General features: G+C 35.7%; 2 protein-coding genes across 15 annotated transcripts in view; both read right to left on the bottom strand.

Moving 5' to 3' along the window:
- The window catches only part of LOC109048046 (protein ECT2-like), a 30,444-nt gene extending 18,227 nt beyond the window's left edge, over positions 1-12,217 (bottom strand). For 2 of the 8 annotated variants that reach the window (XM_042734450.1, XM_042734451.1), the window contains exons 1-10: positions 11,899-12,215; positions 11,233-11,414; positions 10,985-11,064; positions 9,443-9,538; positions 7,835-8,017; positions 7,034-7,123; positions 6,832-6,942; positions 4,762-4,835; positions 399-529; positions 118-233 (exon numbers count right to left, since the gene is read on the bottom strand). In XM_042734450.1, the coding sequence (XP_042590384.1) occupies positions 118-233; positions 399-529; positions 4,762-4,835; positions 6,832-6,942; positions 7,034-7,123; positions 7,835-8,017; positions 9,443-9,538; positions 10,985-11,064; positions 11,233-11,365 (1,014 nt within the window). In that variant the 5' untranslated portion in view covers positions 11,366-11,414; positions 11,899-12,215. Of the gene's footprint in view, positions 1-117; positions 234-398; positions 530-4,761; positions 4,836-6,831; positions 6,943-7,033; positions 7,124-7,834; positions 8,018-9,442; positions 9,539-10,984; positions 11,065-11,232; positions 11,415-11,898 lie in introns of all 8 variants that reach the window. The other 6 variants (XM_042734448.1, XM_042734447.1, XM_042734453.1 and 3 more) reach the window with 6 other exon arrangements.
- Positions 12,218-13,629: 1,412 nt separating this feature from the next.
- mcf2l2 (MCF.2 cell line derived transforming sequence-like 2) overlaps positions 13,630-16,456 on the bottom strand; it is a 56,575-nt gene continuing 53,748 nt past the window's right edge. For all 7 annotated transcript variants that reach the window (XM_042734459.1, XM_042734458.1, XM_042734455.1 and 4 more), the window contains one exon: positions 13,630-15,017. In XM_042734459.1, coding sequence (XP_042590393.1) covers positions 14,917-15,017 — 101 coding nt within the window. In that variant the 3' untranslated portion in view covers positions 13,630-14,916. The remainder of the gene's footprint in view (positions 15,018-16,456) is intronic.

Consider the following 16,456-nt stretch of genomic DNA (forward strand, 5'->3'; position numbering starts at 1 on the left):
AGATAACAGAAAACAGACAGGAAGCAGTGTAAAATAACAGTGGGTTTTTAAACACTATTATTAAGGACCCACACAAAGCCCAGTGTGTGCTTGTGAGACTGTAAGTCAAGTTCATACCTCCTGCTTCACTACATAGAGTCTTTTGGAGGGAGTGAAGGGCAGTTCTTTAATGGAGTTCTCCTCAACTACTAAGTGGGTGCACCTTTCATCCCCCACCGCCTGGAACCGTCCACCTGGACAAACAGAGAAGGTTTAGCAATAAAATACAGAAGTATATCCTGGGGTCAACATCTCAGATGAATAAGAGTGAAAGGCTTTGGTTAGTCGAGAATTATATCAAAGCATGAAATGTTTCAGGCTTGTTTCAGAAAGGACACTGAAACATGAGAGTTCAATACCATGTTTCTGCGTCCTCTCCTCCATGTTGCTTCTCTCCTCTTCAGAGAAGCCCAGAAAGCTCAGCACGCAATCCTGGAATGGAGGGACTTTAAACACGGTGCGGAACTCCTCGTTGCCTGCATGGAAGTTACTAAAGCAAAATAAAAAAAAATTATCAGACACACCACAAGACCAATCTTAAAATCTAAACACAGCTTCATGTTTACAGATGCATTTCTACTTTATATACCGTAATATTATTATTAATCAATAAGCTAATTTTATTATCAGTTTATATTTGCATTCATAATATATTGAGATGTGCTGTTTGCAAATTAAATTACAGGATAAATTAACTCATTACTACGGAAGTTCTAAGCGGCCATGCATTATAATTTTTTTTCTTTTTGTTTTCTCGTTATAACGACTTAATTTTCTCGTTATCTCGACATAACGAAGGTCGTTTTATCGTTATAACGACTTAATTTTCTCGTTATCTCGACATAACGAAGTTCGTTTTCTCGTTATAACGACTTAATTTTTCTCGTTATCTCGACATAACGAAGTTCGTTTTCTCGTTATAACGACTTAATTTTCTCTAAGAATTTACAAAACTGCGCCAGCAGGTGGCACTATAGACCTGAATATAACTGATGGGGTGTTGTATACTATCCACTTTACTGTACGCGGACCTTCCTCGTGATCGCTATAATTTGTGCAGTCTTGTTTATTACTGACATTTAATTAATTCATAAATGTTAAATGCTTGAATCAATATGAATATTTTGTTTATTAAGTTCCTGCTAGATGCATGAGTTTCACCAACGCATTCTGTTTCATCAATAACTGCTTATCAAAACCAAGGTTGACATCACTGTATTCTGTTTGCACCAATATATATTATATTTGTGCTTCTTTTAGGCTCATGATTAATTTAAATTTAATTTAAATTTAATGATTAGGTAGTTAATAAGCGGAGATGTTCTGTTTATCTACAGTAGGACGGGGATTTAACGATGTAGGATGATGTGCTTCTTTTCCTTATTACTAATCTTTATTGTTAACAGTATTGATGAGAAATGTGATGTATATGTAAAATCCATAGGCTAATTTAATTCAGTTTTGTTCTGTAATGTTGTAATGGTTTTTTTCTACACACACACACATACACTACACGTACACATGAACGCTCTTTTCAAACAGAAGCTTATAACACACATGATATCTGCCACATAATGACTACTACAAATTACAAATATATATATACTTTTATTTCATATAAAGGGAAAATTAAAAGTGAGTTTAATCCAAGCAGCTCTAATGGCGCGTCTTGGTGTTGCCATTTAAACATGTTAATTACAAAAAACAAAAAACGTTCGTTGTACTGTCTCTGGAAAAAATCAACAGTGATTGATCAGCCTTTATTTATACAGTATTGTAGACGTTATTATTACCTAGGCGAATCAAAATTTGCTGAAATATAGGCTACAGTAAGAGCGCCTGCATGGCTGTCCATCAGATGCCTGTCAAAGTTGAGTTCGTTACTATAGCAACAGTAAAACTTTCATGTCGTTATAACGAGAAAACAAACTTTCGTTATGTCGAGATAACGAGAAAATTAAGTCGTTATAACGAGGGAAAACGAACTTCGTTAATGTCGAGATAACGAGAAAATTAAGTCGTTATAACGAGAAAACGACCTTCGTTATGTCGAGATAACGAGAAAATTAAGTCGTTATAACGAGAAAACAAAAAGAAAAAAAATCATAATGCATGGCCGCTTAGAACTTCCGTACATTACTGTATTTAAGCAAGAGAAAACTGAAAGTACTTATTTTGTATAACAATTGTTTTCTCTAATGATGTTCGATGCACAAACAAATTTAATAGCTCCAAAAAAAAAAAAAAAAAAAACTTTTGGTGGACCCGCTAGAAAAATGGTTCCCAAACTTTTTGACTCCAATACCTGCCTTTGCCCAAGACAATATAGTCAATATTAGTTTTGGTTTTTTTTATATTGTGATTTTTTTGGAGGCCGCCAAAACGATTTTTTGTCCCGCCAAAGCCTTATTTGATCTGTAATTGGGTTTTGTGAGTGAAGCAGGCTACAGACGGAGCGACGGAGAGAACGAGCACAGCGCCCCTCCCCGCAGCGCGCGCACTCTCCGTCTTCAGTTCTGTCTTTGCTCCCTCCCTCACATCAAAATCAACTGATCCTAAAGGTCGGAAGACCGAATCCATGTTTCACGTGGTGCATTCGGAGAATATTTTTGCTGAATTACCGCTGGGTGCGAATTGCAGTCAAAAAAAAAAAAAAAAGTTGCCTTATCTTCTCTTACAAATTGTGACAAGCATTCCGCACATGCAGCTGCTGACATAACTTTAAATAAACGCAAAAAATAATAATAATAAAAAAAAATCTATACAGTTATGAGGTGTTGTGTGTGTGTGTGTGTGTTGACAAATCTTTCGCGATGTCCTAACAGCCAGGATTCACACACAACATGTCCGCTAAAGTCCGATTCGCGACCTAATGACTCCTTTGAGCGATTCGTTATAATGAATGGTTAAAGCAATTGGTCTGCCCGTCAGTGTCTGAATCGGTGTATAACAAATCATTACTTCTTAGAAGAACATACACATCTGAAATGAGAAAGTAAGTGTGCTTACCCCATTTAGCAAGAGTGGTTAGTAAAATTTTGCCTTAATTATCCACAGTATGTAAAGGCCTATGACAATGTGTAGTAAATTACCTATAAAATCATTTAGTTTAAAGTTAGACTGGAGTGAGATGAAACTAGATCAAAGCACAAAGCAAGCTGTTGCTAGCTAGCTGCTAATTTTATATTGTAAAAAAAATTACACTATTAGACCTTTTAATGCTAAGTTTTTAATGCTACTTTTTAATTGATATGATTATACTAAAATAATTATCAGGTCTATCAAAAAAGGATTTTATCTTTCAAAACTTTGAAAGCCAGTCGTGGAAAAATCACAGCTTTTTTTGCAAAGACGGCAAGAAAGGATGACAGTGAGAGTGACAGGTAATATCTGTGTCTGATAATTGCTTAATTTGTAAATAGATAAATTTTGATACCTTTGACATTTCAAATATACTTTGGTATCGATGGTGTTTACATGCAAAATAAGTTGTAATCGCTTTCTTTTATTATCTAGCCTGACAGTGATTTTTTTATTTTTTTATTATTATCATGAATAAATAGGATAAGAAAAAAATCTCAAACTGCTTCTTTGTATTTATTTTAAATTAAACATTTATTGTCAATATTGGGCTTGCGAATCATGTGGGTGGATGACCATGTCGGTCAGCCACCACCGAAGACCAATTTTGACCCAGGAAAAACCCTGTTAGCGCTGTCAATATGTACCTTTAGTCCATTTGTTGTAATAAAAATAAACTAAAAAAGGAGGTCCGTTTAATTTTAGACATCTTAGACAATTTTAGTGATTAAACATTTTAATTAAGATAATGTTAATACAACTGTATTTAAATCATTTTAAGACTTATTGAGGACCCTATGGAAATCAGATCCCATTTTAAAAGCCCTGGCAAAAAAACATAACCAAATAGAGCTTTTTCAGGGTTTCTGCAAGTTTTATGAAGGCAAATTTAAGATTTTAAGAACTTGGTAAGAGCAAGTGAAGAAAATTTAAGAAATAAATTGAAGGGAACATTATACGTCATTATGTTCTCTAAATGTAAATGTCACAATGAACTGTATATTAACAACATAAGTTTGAAAATACAACTTCCAACTGATCTCCATTACTTTAATACATTCTTTAGGCTTGAATACCTGTGTTACCAACCACTAGAAGAAAATAACTAAGAATTTAAATACTTAGAAATACTAAGAAAATAACTTGCTGCACTTTCTGATCACACACAAAAAAATAATAATATACAACGTAGGTAACATCATTCAAAACGGAGCCATTTCAGAGGAAGAGCAATTTGCATTTTGCCGAAAGATTACAATTTTTTTCCCCTACGGAATAGCATGCACTGATGCACCATGGACAATGACACCAGAAACAAGGACAGTTCAAGGTCAATTTTGATTTCGAATCGACTTTAAGTCTGTCTCCATTAAGTGTGGTGTGCGCAGAGGGGGTGAGAATGAAAGAAAAATCCCTTCAATCAACACCCAGCCAACGGTGGCAGGTCATTAATGTGAAAGGTCAGGTTCAGTGTTCAATACATGTGTGGAAAATGTCACAACCCGAGTGTAGCGCAAACCGTTTTTAATAAGCGGGGAGGTGTGTGCACCAGCGGTTGGACATTACAGTCCCATCATTCACACAGAGAGGGGGATTGATGCAAGGGATACTTTTATGCCTCACATACACACACTATCTTACATGTCATCTCTGTGCTCCCATGCCTTGTGTATCCACTCAGGGGTGAGGATGGGTGTGCCCATGCAGACTGCCAGCTAAAAAGAAAAAGAGAAAAAGCAGTGAATAGCATCTGGAGGGAAGAGATCCTCTCACCAAAGCCTTGTGCATGCATTATGCATGAGACTAATGAATGATTCAGCCCAATTCAGCACACTGTGAGGAGAGATACATGAGAACTGTTTTAATCAAACCCTCTCTAAATAACACAGACACGTCAGCTGCAGACAGTAGACCCTGTTACGGAGAGCACACCTGGGGTTGGAGGAACCATCAGGAAATAGCCATCACTGACTAAAAGACAAAAGACTCTTCATCTAGACTGATTTTGAAGAATTAATATATTATTAATGAGAAAATAAAGGTCAATCATTTAAAAGTTTTGGTGACTGACTTTTTTCAAACACAGAAGACTACAAAGGTTTCTGGGATTCGAAAGTGAGATGGAATTTAACCAAACTCTACTGAAGCAGCCTGATCAAGTTCGTTTTAGTATAGTGTTTAATATTTAAAACATTTACATAATTGCATGCTAATATTACAGAAAACACTTGACAAAATGTATTAAGATTTTTTCTATTACATTAACATATTTGAAAATTTCATTTATTCCTGTGAATTTTCAGTATCATTACTCTAGTCTTTTATCATTACATCTAGTCTAGTTTTATATGCTGATTTACTACTCGAGAAACATTTCTTATTATTATCTGCATTGAAAATAGTTGTGCTGCTTCATATATTTGAACCATGAACCAGGATGCTTACCATGAACATTATGAATGCATTTACTGTCACACTTGATCAATACTCCACACCAAAATGAAAATTTTGTCACTTACCCCCATGTCGTTCCAAACCCGTAAAAGCTTTGTTCGTCTTCAGAACATAATTTAAGATATTTTGGATGAAAACCTGGAGGCTTGTGACTGTCCCATAGACTGCCAAGTAAGTTACACTATACATCATCAGAATAGTCCATCTGCCAACAGTGGTTCAACCGTAACAATATGAAGCGACAACAATGTTTTTGCAAGCAAAGAAAACAAAAATAATGACTTTATTCAACAATTTCTTTGTCAACAGTCTCCTCTGTGTCTCTCCATATCACCGTAAGCTCTTCTGTATCAGCCGCGCCACAAGGATGTGCTGTTTCTACATGTACTTAGCTTAGATTTGAAAGAAAACAGCGCATCCTTGTGGCGCGGCTGATACAGAAGAGCATACGGTGATATGGAGAGACACAGAGGAGACTGTTGACAAAGGAATTGTTGAATAAAGTTGTTATTTTTGTTTTCTTTGCTTCATAACGTAACGGTTGAATCACTGATGGCAGATGGACTATTCTGACGATGTCTTTCATACTTTTCTGGACCCTGATGGTGTAACTTACTTGGCAGTCTATGAGACAGTCACAGGCCTCCCGGTTTTCATCCAAAATATCTTAAATTGTGTTCCAAAGACGAACAAAGCTTTTACTGGTTTGGAACGACATGGGGGTAAGTGATTAATGACAAAATTTTCATTTTGGGGTGGAGTATACTTTTAATGCATCCTTGCTGATTAAAAGTATTAATTTCCATAAAGATAAATAAATAAATAACCTTACTAACCCCTAAACTTTCAAACATCACATGCTCCCATGCTACAAGGACCTCAAACAAAACTCAGTACATCAGAATTTTCCATCAGAATCAGAACAGTTCTTTAAACTGATTTTCATCCACAATATAAAAAAATAATAAAAAAAAATCACATTTGTGTATTGCATGCACATATACTGTCCTTTACAGTTTTATGCATATATATTTTGCTCTCCTGTAGAGCGCAGAGCAAAGTGTTTAACTCATCTTTTACACTGGTGGATACAGTGGAGTAAATAAGTGATTTGATTTGATATGTGACAGCATAGCGCCATTAAAGCAAGGCGAGTCAGAAAGAATTTCACAACTGATAATCTGCCGATTCACTATACACAAAAATCAGTGGCTAGTAAGGATGATGTATGTACATATGGATGCAGTGGATACATACCCTGTACTTTTCACCATGTGTTGAACGGGCGATGAGGTGTGTGACTTTAGTACTGTCAAAGTCTTTCCGGATGATGCCACCCATGTGATGGACGAGATTTACCAGGGTAACCTGAAGAAAAGCACAGTTAATTAGAGCAAGTAATCTGACAGTGATACAATGGGCTGTTTTTGAGTCAGGCGAGGTGTCATGCAGATCTCACCACTTCATCTTTTTTACGGAATCCAGTGAAGCAGAGAGACAAGTTGAGCATGGTCATAGAGTAGAGAGGCCTGGAGGAGAACGGCAGAGGCTACAGACGAGGACATGGAGAATATCATTAATATGCATCAAATCAGAGCACAAATCTGAGAATGCACATTAAAAAAAAAAAAAAAAAAAAAAAAAACGAATGAAAAACACCAGATCACGCTACAAGTAGGTTTATCAATCAAAACAGAAAGTCATCTGCATTTAGAATTCTTAAAGGTACAGTTGCAGAAATTAATTACAACCAATGTTCATATGTATACATACATACCATTATTCATGAAAAAAAATATATACATTTTTCTTTACATTTAGTGTGTGTGTGAATACTGTGTGTGACTTTGTACAGTGGCAGCTTAGCTGTGCACCACTAGATTTAACAACAATAAGACAAGCCTTCATTTCTCACTGGTGTGGAGTGTTGTGTAGTCGTATCTATATTCTAGTGTTCGTCCGACTTAATCTTTCTGTCTGGTACCAATCGCTGGCCAGCCAAGTGTTCATTTCACTTTGGAATATCTGAGGGAGTCAAGCAGACACTCCTGTGTACACTCAGATAAGCCAGCGACATTTTTCAGGCTTTACAGGAGCAATCAAAGCTGCTTACGAATCCGTTTCAGTTGGAAAAACAACTTTATTTCAACAGGCTTTTACTCAACCCGTGACGGCATAGTAGTATCAAACTCTTCCACTGCCTCAGGGAGAAAAAAAATTCTGATTCTGTGTGCTTGCGCGGTTTTATTTCAGGTTTTACCTCTCCCTTGCTGGCGCAGTGCATCACGGCAGGAGGCCCCAGGATACGGTTGTCATTTTTGTACAGGAAGCTGTATTCGGGAGCCTGGAAGTCTTTCAACACAAACACCGTCTCGAACTCGCAGTTCTCGCCGTCACCAAAATCTCTGACATTGTCAGTCTTGATATAAGGGGTGTTTATATCCTAATAGGGATGAAGAGAAATTCATAACTACAATGAAGATGACAATGAGAATATCAGTAAACACATTAGCTGGATTGTGATTAGAATCTCTCTTCTTTCAGAGATCTCTCTTTTGGTAAAAGGGATCTCAGAGATGTTAAAGTGTTCTGACAGATGATAGCTGGAGAAAGACAGCAATCATCTGTCAAATGTGGATGTAGCATGTACAAACACAAGTGTCAGTTCAGGACGGTTCACACAGGACAGTTAGACGATACAGTATGAAACGAATCACATTGTATCCGCCAATATAGGATATTTACTAATTTCTGCCTATTTTTGTGTTTTATTTTCTTTGCCATTATCAAGCACTCACTTATATGGAAGGTTATTGCAACTTTTTAATCTCACAATTCTGACTTTTTTTCACAGAATTGTGAGATATAAACTCATAATTGCAAGTAATAAAGTTACAATTGCAAGATAAAAACTTGCAATTCAGACTTTTTTTCTCACAGTTCTGACTTTTTTTTTCCTCTTTATAAAACGCAAATGTGAGTTTATATCACGCAATTATGAGAAAAGTCAGAATTGTGAGATAAAAAGTCACAATTATATATTTTTTATTCAGTGGCGGGCTTTCATACACAATCTTTTTAATACTAAAAGTTCTGAAGCCAAAGAAAATCAGTAGATTTTACATATATTAAATACTTAAAATGTTATATGTTTGTAATTTATATTTAAAATAAATTAATCCTATTCAGTAAAGGACATATTAAATTGATCAAAAGAGACAGTAAAGACATTTATAAGGTTAAAAAAAGAATTCCCTTTAAAATAAATGCTTTTTTTTCTTTAATTTTCTATTAAAAATACAAAAAATATTAGTTTTTCACAAAATTAAGCAGCAAAGCTATTTTCAACATTAATGAGAAATATTTCTTTAGCAGCATATCAGACTGATTTCTGAAGAATCATGTGACAAATTATAAATAATAGTACTATTATATTACAACACTACTTTTTTAAACTGCATTTTAATCAATTCGAAAGAATATGTCCGCTGTGAACAGCCTGTTAAGTTTTTTAAGTGAACTGAAGGGAGATCTGTTAGAGCAGAATTCCGTGCTCTATTCCGTGACTTACCTGTATGTGAAAATAAAGATTAAAAGAAAAAAAAGAAAAAATTTAAACATGAAAATAAAACAGGGTTGATTACTGATTGAAATACGGTAATTCTTAATTCAGTGGATTAAAGGACACCTGCTGGACAAACACAGAACAAGTTGTTAGAACACACTGTTAGAACTTAGTCCAGACCACCAGTGTGAGTGAGTTTGATATTAAACAGCACAGTGCCACACCGAATCCCCCCTTAAAACACCATGCTGCAAATCCCCCGGTGCTCTCAAGCATGCAAAGATTCCGGGTGCCGAGACGTACCATATTGACTATAGATTTTATCAATTTCTCACACGCCTCTGTGCCCGGCTGCCCTTCTTTAATCTTTACCACCGGGACTTCCATTATTGTGATGGCCTGTAAAAATGAAGAATTGACGTCAACCTGGCAACCCAAAGCTGATAAATTTCCCAGGCAGGAGGGCCTTACAACCTGTCAGAACTGAGATGAGCAAATGAACTTCAAACAAATGTCAAGAAAAGTCCAGGAGGAAGTTCTGCTATGTTAAGTTGCGTAAGAGCAGGGAGAATAGATTATTAAAAGAAGCAGCTACATCTGAAGTCTTCTCACATCATGTCAAGGGCAAAGAGAGGAGACTTTCAGGAACATCCCCATCCTCCCCTGAGCAATACAAGTGAAGTCTTCATCCCGAATCCACACACATTTAACCTCATTTATCAAGCTCTGAGCCTAAATGCCCCATCACTGACCTGCGTTCCCTCCAAACGCAACTGTCGGAGCAAATGAAGGAACATTCATAACCTTTCTTTCATCAGTTAACTCCCAACAGCCACATACCACATGTCAGTGTAAGAACGTGGAGTAAAATGTTCCTCAGCATCGAATCCAGTTCAGAACTGAGCTACTGACACACTTGATCAAATTCTGCATCCGTCCTGGACTCAAACAGACGCAATCAGATATTTCATAAAATGAATAAGACAATAATAAGCATAATAAGACAAAGAAGAAATTTTTTTGTGACAAGTGGCATTTCATCATAAAAAGGAGCCCAATTCAATGATTTATCACTGTTTATCATCGTCAGAACACTCCATCTGCCATCAGTGATTCACCTGTAATGTTATGAAGCGACGAGAATACTTTTTGCACACGATGAAATAAAAAATAACGACTTTATTCAACAATAAAGTCGTTATACAGAAGAGCGTTCACCATCTGCGTACTGCTCAGATTTGTCAAAATGGCGCTACGCTGATTTGGAGAGACACAGAGGAGTGTTGAATAAAGTCATTATTTTTGTTTTCTTTGTTTACAGAAAGTATTCTCGTCGCTTCATAACGTTACGGTTGAATCAATGATGGCAGATGAACTATTCTGATGATGCTTTTCATGCTTTCCTGGACCTTGACACTGTTATTTACTTGGCAGTCAATGGGACAGTCACAAGCCTCCCGGTTTTCATCCAAAATATCTTAAATTATGTTCCGAAGACGAATTAAGCTTTTACGGGTCTGGAACGACATGGGGGTAAATGAATAATGACAAAATTTTCATTTTGGGATGGAGTATCCCTTTAAGGCAAATGGAAGGTTTGCATTTGTATCTTGTGTGTACTAAGCTGACCAACACACAATGACTTCCTTCCTGTTAGCAAACTGATTACTTTTAATCAGATTAGAAGATTTTGAAACTTTTCTTCTCCAGCTGAACTCACAATGAACGTGAAACACTTCAGAAGGGTCTGATGTATTATTTTACCTCATTAATGTAGCTCATCTTGCTTTAGTGCAAATCTATAGAAAGCTCAATCTATATAAGCTCAACTCTCTTCTTTGGTACCTGAAGAGCTTTTTCAAGTCCTGCGTTGTTCCCGGCCTCCCCCACCAACACCACTCTCGTCTCAACTTTGGGCAATACATCTGAAGAAAAAAAAAAGACCACAGGCAAAGGTGAATCTCTATGAAAATAGACCAAATAGAATGGGAGAAAATAACCTCTTTTGTTATGTTTGTGCTCAGTAAAACGGTCCACCCTATGGAAATGTCAGTTGACACAAGGTTGATCGAGATGGAGAGCGGTTCACTTACCCTCTGACTCGTCTGCGTGCAGACCCATGAAAAATTGCTCCTTTGAGGTCTCGGCCATCCGGGAGTCGTATACAGAGGAGTCCACCAGCAGGCTGCGGCCCGGCCCTAAAGTAACTATGCTGCTGTCAGCCATGGCGCGGTGACAAGGGGTGGCGACCCAGTCCTGTCCAGAATATCAAAAGCTGGAGGAGTGAACAAGGGCGGCACAGAAATAAGAGACAAACAGTTGAGTTTCTAAGAGGGACTGATGAAGGTTAAAGGGAGGAGAGAATCAATATATATAAACCTACACCAAAATTTATCAAAGCTTACTTCTTTAAGATCTTAAAAAAATGAATGCAGTTGCATAAATGCAATGAGTAATTAATCTGAATGCAACATTACAATAATAAAATGCAGTTGCAGTTCATTAGCGACCAAATGAGAAACAAAACATTAAATATGTCTATATGCACGTATTAAAATGTTAACATTTTAACAGGTAACGAAAGAAAGCATCGCATATTGTAAAGATGTGTCAGGTTTTTAGAGAGCAATGCGGTGACAGGCTGATTGGCAGCTGATATGTGCTAGCTAGCGCAAAAGCTAGCTAACTTCTAAACAAACGAAATTCTTTCCAACAGAGTCTTGTATTTAGAATTAAGCAGATGCATGATGGAAACTCACCGTGTGTGGATGGGATAAGTCCAGATATGTGATGGAAAGGTTTTGATTAATGAAGAAACACTGAGAGTTCAGTTGAGCAGTCTGGGTTTATGTTTAGCCGAACTATTGATTAAAACTAAAGCGCGCGCACATAAACACCGCTCTCCTCGCAGTGACACATAAAGTTTATCTAAAGTGCAAAATAAAACGATTAAGTTAGGAAAATACGTTTTGATAGAATATTAAGTCCATTGTATTCGCTCTTTTGATAGGTGGCTCCGTTCAACTCACTAACTGAATTCAAAAAAGCAAGCAAACATGAGAGCCCAACGCCGATTGGCTGAGAGTGAAAAGCTCGGCGGAAGTTCTGAGGCGACGTCTCTGATTGGCTGATGAATTCAAACGGCGACGCATGGCACGCTGTGGAGTCAACGCAGCGGCTTTGTCCGTGAATGAATGACGTTTTAGTTAAATGAACTGTATTTAACATTGTGATTAAAACACAAGATACTTATATAAACACAATGCTGCAATGCAACTCATAAAGCATCCAGGAAAAAGTTACACGCGAACTAAATGAGAATGTTTAACAAATAAAGCAATGAAACTTATAGTTCAAGTGTAAAAGTATTAGTATTATAATTTATTATATTATGCTTCTACACTTGAAAACCCCATGGTATTTTAATATAATATAATATGGGATTTTTAAGTGTAGAAACATTATTATATTATATTATATTATATTATATTATATTATATTATATTATATTATATTATATTATATTATATTATATTATATTATATTATATTATATTATATTTTTATGTCGTACCATATTATATACAACTTATACTTCGACTCTTGAAAACCCCATTATAATTTATTATGGTTTATTATGGCAACTACTGTAGTAATAGTATTTTAATGGAAGCTATGATTACCATGGTAGATTATGATAAGTTGTTAATGAAACTAAATCAAGTCAATGTCTTATTGAACAAGTGAATGCATGATTCAATTATGAAATGTAATTTTTTTCCTTCTCATTCGTTCACATCTTAAATCTGAACATTCTTGTCAAAAAAAAAAAAAAAAAAAAAAAAAAGCCATGTTATAAAAAATAAAACCCATCATCCTGCATTGTCCTGATGTGATGTCAGCCCATTAACTTCCTTTAACCCGAGCAATGAGACTCGGCCTGCCCTCCGCTCATCCCTTTCCTGCTGACCGAAGTCTCCTTCTTTCTTCTGCCCCGCCTGCTTTCGGGGGACAATGATTCATGATAAATAGACTGCCAGGTGTCTTCAAAATCTTTAGACACCTGAAGCCAAACCCAAGGACAAAGTGAAGGCAGCTTGAGTGCACTTTTTTAAAATTCAGTTTCAATGCTTGTCACATCTCTCTGGGTCTTTGTGTCCTGCTCTCTCCACTCTCTTTCCTTCTCTTCCGCGCCTCAGGAGTTTTTGGGAGTTTGAAAGACACCCTCTGTAGAACAAAGCCCAGTGAATCTTGCCTGGCCCTCTCTCTCGTTTCTGTCCTCCTCTTTTAAATGCACACTTTAGTGTCACACACTCTCTTAAAAAGCTTCTAATTTCAACCAAAAACAGCCTGATGGGCCAGTTTTCAACCTGAAGTTTCTTGGAAGAAGTCCATGGAGAACATTTGAAAAATTTCATTACATCTTCATGATGTTTCTAACTTATATCAGGTTGGCTTTAATAGTCTCCATATGCAAAGTCACAGACATTGTTTTATAATGAATGTATTTGATTATGCATTTGGAAATGTACAGTTATCTAATACATATCGTCTGTAAGGAAGCTGTGAAAATCGAAATATTCACATAAAAATGAACAGAATGATGATACTACCAAGAATCACAACAGCATTCAATATCAAATCTTTGTGCTTAGATATTTTCATTTAAGAAACTATCAGAAAGTAATTAAACTATACCATCGTTAAATCGCAATCATATGTGGATATCTGCGGTTATGAGACAAAACTTTTGGCATCATTACGACATTCACTGTCATCCAGTTCTTCATGTCAAAGCAGGAAGGATACAGTACATCTGATTTCTGTATATTCGTTTAGCACAAACATTAATTCAAATAACAGTATCAGATGCTTTACAGTACAGCTGGAATATTTATGCTACAACATTCATATTTTCTGAAATACATATAAAAACATCTCCAGAGTAAATATCCCACATTTTTACTACGTTTCGAGATTATTTATGTACAACCAGACCATGATAGAAATGAATAGAGGCAAATATTTGAAGAGGATTAAAGATATTCAGCTTTACAAACAGCAGAGGAACAAAGCTTTACAGATGGCTCATACAACTTTCATGTCAGAATATAAAAGAGAGTATAAATATTGTACATTACATTAGAGAATATTAATTCATCAAAAGTGCTGTGATTCTGACCAACAGTCTCATAAGCAAACAAGCAATAAACAACAAAACAATCAAGTATATTTGAAGGAACTGTTCACTCAAAAATGAAAACAATTGCTGGTAGCCATTGAAAAATACTATGCAAGTCAGTGGCTGTTTCTTCAAAATATCTTCTTTAGCAGAAGAAAGAAATTCATAGAGGTTTGGAGTAACATGATAGTGAGTAAATGATCATTTTTGAGTGAACTATCCCTTTAAAAGCATTTCAGTGAAAGTTTCAGCAGGACAGAAAGGTCTAGAGTCTCTTCTTCTCAGTGTTTTCAAATGGCAGCCTCGGTTCAGATATCAGCGTCCGGAGTTCACAGAGATCCGGATATTTCTTTTCAGATGCCCCTGCGTTTGCAGCTAAGGCACAGCAGAGGGAAAGGGCGAAGGCTGCATGCTGAATTTCTGACTCACGACTACAGAATGTTGTCAATGTTATGTGGAATCAGTTCTGATCGGTCAGTTCACCTATTCCTTCAGCGGAGCAGATGTCTGTGTAGTATTATAAAAGATATCGAGCTGTTGTTGAGTATGGTGTATAAGCATGGCGCTACTGAAAGCGAGGACACATCACGGTGCGTTCAGCATGCAAATCTGCCGTCCTGAGCGGGACGCGGCCAGGTGCTGTCATCTGCCTCCTCTGTATCGGTGAGGGCAGCGGTGCAGAGGTCACTGAAAATATCTAAAAAGCAGAGAATGACAAGATGAGTGATGTAATATACAGTTGTTGTTTTTTTCTTTTTTTTTCAGCAAGAGTAACAGGAAACGTGTGGCAAAATAAAACCAGACCTTGCAACAGCCCTCAATCACAGCAAGGACAAGATCCGTACAAACAAGAAAACAAAAATTGTATGACAAAGATGCAAACCTTTAGAGTTATTTCTGTGCTTTACTTCTTTTTAAACAGGATGACAGTGTTTTGTTTCTGCCAGTAAGCACGGGGGAGAAGCATGAAGAGCAACATGAAAAGCATACAAAAACAATAGTATATTCAGCTCCAGACAGCTGCAGGGCTCAACAATAAAGATTAATCTATGAGATGATTAGGATGAAGCAATAAAAATATTTTTTTGTAAAGAAAACCTAACTTTCATTTAAAAAATAATAATAATTTTAAAAGTATATATATAAATAATTATTTTTTTTTACTTATGGCAAAATCACAGGAATTATATAAATGGAATTATACAGAAATTATATATTGCAGGAATTATATATAATTATATGAGTATGTGTCTTCTGTGAAAAAAACATAACTTTTTATTCTGATTAATATTAAAATATATTTCAATGTTTTTCCTGTCACACATATAATATAATGTAACATAATATAATATTCAGAAAGTAAACATATTTTCCCTAACACACACACACGTATATATGTGTATATATATATATATATATATATATATATATATATATATATATATATATATATATATATATATGTACATACAGTATGTATATATATATATATATATATATATATATATATATATATATACATATATATACATACACACACACACACGCACACACACACATTTTATTATTTCAACATTATTATAATAAAATATATTTATGTATGTGTGCATCAATATTATCACCATTTATACATTACACTACTGTTTTTAAAACTTTTTTGCATAAATGAATTTAACAAGGATGCATTAACATTTACATTATTACATAAGATTTGTATTTCTAAATAAATGCTGTTCTTTTGACATTTCAGTGTTTACATAAAATATCAAGCATTTAAAAAAAAATATATATATATATAGAAAATATTATTTAAATTGTAATAATATTTCACAGTTTCACTTTTTGTGCTGTATTTTTATTTTATGTATATCTGTTGTACATGTAAAATGCCAGCAGGTCAAAAATCCTTATAGTTGAGTCCAGAGCCACCTGTGCTCTGTCAAAGCTTTAAAGAAATAAGCAGCACTTTGTTATTATAGGAGAGCAAGTGTTTGAGAAAACCAGACAAACAAGACCAAAAGTGGGACTGTGAGCACGCCAAGTTTTCATGGAATGAAGTGCATGCCTGTGGAGGTGGTCATGCACACCTCTTCAAAAAAGCAAACTGCGCAAACAGGTGCCTCCATCAGTCTCGCG

This window comes from Cyprinus carpio, chromosome B11 (genome assembly GCF_018340385.1).
Source record: "Cyprinus carpio isolate SPL01 chromosome B11, ASM1834038v1, whole genome shotgun sequence".
In the NCBI taxonomy this organism is placed as follows: Eukaryota; Metazoa; Chordata; class Actinopteri; order Cypriniformes; family Cyprinidae; genus Cyprinus; species Cyprinus carpio.